A 3,384-nucleotide genomic window follows, 5' to 3' on the forward strand; every position below is an offset into this window, starting at 1 on the left:
GTGGAAAGGCAACAACACAGATCCCGTTTGGATTGACTTATTTTAAGTACTTTTAAGCTAAAATAGCTTTTAAGCCATTTTGTAGTGTTTGGATAAAGTTAAAAAAAATGCTTTTAAGCACTTGTTTTGTTTTTAAGCTAAAATAATTTTAAAAAAAAAAGTGAAAAGTCAAAAGCTAGAATTCCTAACTTATGGCTTAAAAGCTATTTTTGTATTAAAAGTCACTTAAAATAAACTCATCCAAACGGGTTCGCAGTACTATGCAAAACAAAATAAAAAAATAGTGTGAACACAACATAAACCGCTAGCAGTCCTAGACAGAACTCTATTAAATCGACTACCCCTAGCCTAGAACCCTAAGTGTTCGACCTATCAAGAGTCATGTCCTCGAAAATCTTAAGCCGCATCATGTCATGCCTGATCACTTAGCCCCAATACTTCTTAGGCCTCCCTCTACCTCTTCTCATACCTGCCAAAGCCAACCACTCACAACTCCTAACCGGGGCATCTAGGCTTTTCCTCCGCACATGTCCGAACCATCTAAGCTTCAGTTCCCGCATCTTGTCGTCCATGGGAGCAACGTCCACCCTCTCCCGAATATCTTTATTCCTAATCTTATCCAGCTTAGTATGCCCGCACATCCATCTCAAAATCCTTATTTCATTTACTTTCATCATTTGAATATGTAACTCTTGACGGGCCAACACTCAACTCCATACAATATGACCGGTTTAACTACCGCTCTATAGAACTTACCCTTAAGTTTTGGTGGCACATTTTTGTCATACAGGACTCCAGACGTTAACCGTCATTTCATCTACCCCACCCAATACGATACGCGACATCCTCGTCGATCTCCCCATCTTCCTGATAACTGACCCTAAGTATTTGAAACTTTCTCACTTAGGGATGACTTGTGAGTCGAGCCTCACTTCCACGCCCGCTTCCTCCGTCACGCCCTCTTCAGTCTCTTATTAACGCCGCTTCGCGTCTCATCAATCAGAACTATACTATCAGCGAACAACATACACCATGGCACTTTCCCTTGAATATGGTGTGTTAGGGCGTCCATTACCATGGAAAATAAGAACAGGCTGAGTGCAGATCCTTAGTGTAACCCCATAACCACCGGAAAAAGATCTGAGTTACCTTCCGCAGTCCTAACCCGAGTCTTAGATTCATCGTACATATCCTTTATCGCTCTAATGTAAGTTGTCGGCACCTCTTTCACCTCCATGCATCTCCAAAGAATGTCCCTAGAGACCTTGTCATATGCCTTCTCTAGGTTTAATAAACACTATGTGCAAATCCCTCTTTCTATTCATGTACTGTTCCACTAACCTCATGATGAAGTGGATAGCTTCCGTAGTAAAACGGTTCAGTAGAAACCCGAACCGATTTTCAGAAGTAGACATTGCACTCCTTACCCTCCCTTCCATCACCCTCTACTAAAACATATCAAAATAAAGTAAACAATACATTACACTGTCAAAGGCATATAACAATAAATTAAATGTACGTGCAATCAGACATGACTGTTAGGGGCACATGTAGAATGGACAAAGGTGGTGGGTGGATGATAAAGGAGAAGGGGAGGGAGGGGGGGAGAAACTAACAGTGAAAACATAGGTGAAAAAGCCAGAAAAGATATATTCCTACTATTCACAAACAACAAGTTAGAGAAATATTGAATTCTATGGTTGGTTGCTTCCTACTGGTGAAGGGGACCCTGTCGTACCATTGAGGTTTTATCAGGGATGACCCATTTCATCCGTGGGTCCCCCGCTCTTACACCCCCTACCCCTACCACCCTTACACCCTACCCCCAACCCCCTTTTTTTTCCTTCCCTTTATAAGTGTTGTGGGTGACTATATTTTTTTTGGGACATAATGCAAAAAGAAGAAAAGTTGTATTCTTGGATGCATTCTCTACTCTTTTAACTCCTATAACTTTCTTGATTCTTCTTCCTTCTTTTCTACCCAAGCCCTTTAAATTTCTCTGCAAAATCACTGTACAAAACGTACGTAAATATCTATTCATACAATGGATAAGCCACAAGATATAGAAGGCAAGAAGATAAAGAGAAATCGAGACAGCAGTAAACATCCAGTTTACAGAGGAGTACGAATGAGGAATTGGGGAAAATGGGTATCAGAAATTCGTGAGCCACGTAAAAAATCACGTATTTGGTTAGGGACTTTCCCAAATCCAGAAATGGCAGCTAGAGCTCATGACGTGGCAGCTTTAAGCATAAAAGGTAACTCAGCAATTCTCAATTTCCCTGAACTAGCTGCTTCACTCCCTAGACCAGTTACACTTAGCCCTCGTGATATTCAAGCAGCAGCAGCTAAAGCAGCAGCAATGGACAAATTTGATAACAATAATATAAACATTACGTCTTCTTCTTCTGATTCATCACCTAATAATTCTACTTCATCTTCTTCAAATATGTCAACTTCTTCTTCACTATCATCGTTGGTATCAGCAATTGATTTGGCAACATCTGAGGAATTGACACAAATTATTGAGCTGCCAAGACTAGGCACGAGTTATTTTGACGATGAGTTGAAGAATGATTTTGTGTATTGTGATCATTCGGCAGTGGAAGGTTGGTTATATCCTGATGATGGAGGAATGATTTATTCAAGCTGTTTTGAGCCTTCTTTGTTGTGGAATTACTAATTTTTAAGTATTGTGTGCTAATGATGCAACCCTTCAAATTTGTGTGGACTATGGATTTTCTTCTTCATCTTTTTTTTGTTGGTGTTTGTATAAAAAAAAAGGTTTTAGCCTTTTCTTCAATTTTTCTGTAGAGGGGCTAAATAGACTTTTTCTTGCCATTTCCTTTCTTCCCTTTTGTAAGTGTAAGTTGCAAGTCTTGCTCTTCAATAAATCTAACTGTACAGTGTTAGGAAGGGAAGAATTAAAAGGTCATAAATGCCTTGTCAATATTTGTTGGTCTACTGACCTATCTTTCATTTGTGTGTTCTTCTCTCTTTAAATGAGTGATGTTAACTGTTAAGCTAATGCTTAACTCTCTCATCTATCAAACTATAACAGATTAATCATAAGTTCAAGAGATTTGTTCTTGACTATGTATGCATTTCACAAATATGAGACATAAATTTTTCTTGACATTTCGTCTGTGTCGAGTCCTAATCCTAATAAAATTTGGACTATTCATCGGACAACTGGTCACTAATTTCTTCCACATGTTGAGGAACAATTAATTCGTTTACATTCAAGATAATCTCATAAGCACAGACAATTTACAGTTTCATTTTCATATTTGCCCCCCAAAACCCAAACACACCATTAGAGCCGAAAAAATGACTTTTGACTTTATTTTTAAAATTTCAATTATGAATATCTATCTGTAAATT

At 38.7% G+C, this 3,384-nt stretch overlaps 1 protein-coding gene across 1 annotated transcript; it reads left to right on the top strand.

Annotated features, from left to right (window-relative positions):
• Positions 1-1,887: 1,887 nt before the first annotated feature.
• LOC104218714 (dehydration-responsive element-binding protein 3-like) lies at positions 1,888-2,979 on the top strand. The gene has a single exon (XM_009769278.2). The coding sequence runs from the start codon at positions 2,045-2,047 to the stop codon at positions 2,681-2,683; it is 639 nt and encodes a 212-aa protein (XP_009767580.1). The 5' UTR covers positions 1,888-2,044; the 3' UTR covers positions 2,684-2,979.
• Positions 2,980-3,384: the final 405 nt, after the last annotated feature.

This window comes from Nicotiana sylvestris, chromosome 8 (assembly GCF_000393655.2).
Source record: "Nicotiana sylvestris chromosome 8, ASM39365v2, whole genome shotgun sequence".
Taxonomy (NCBI): Eukaryota; Viridiplantae; Streptophyta; class Magnoliopsida; order Solanales; family Solanaceae; genus Nicotiana; species Nicotiana sylvestris.

What these genes read in the sequence shown, in the direction of transcription:
- LOC104218714 (XM_009769278.2), top strand. Translation starts at nt 2,045, where the DNA reads ATGGATAAGCCACAAGATATAGAAGGCAAGAAGATAAAGAGAAATCGA.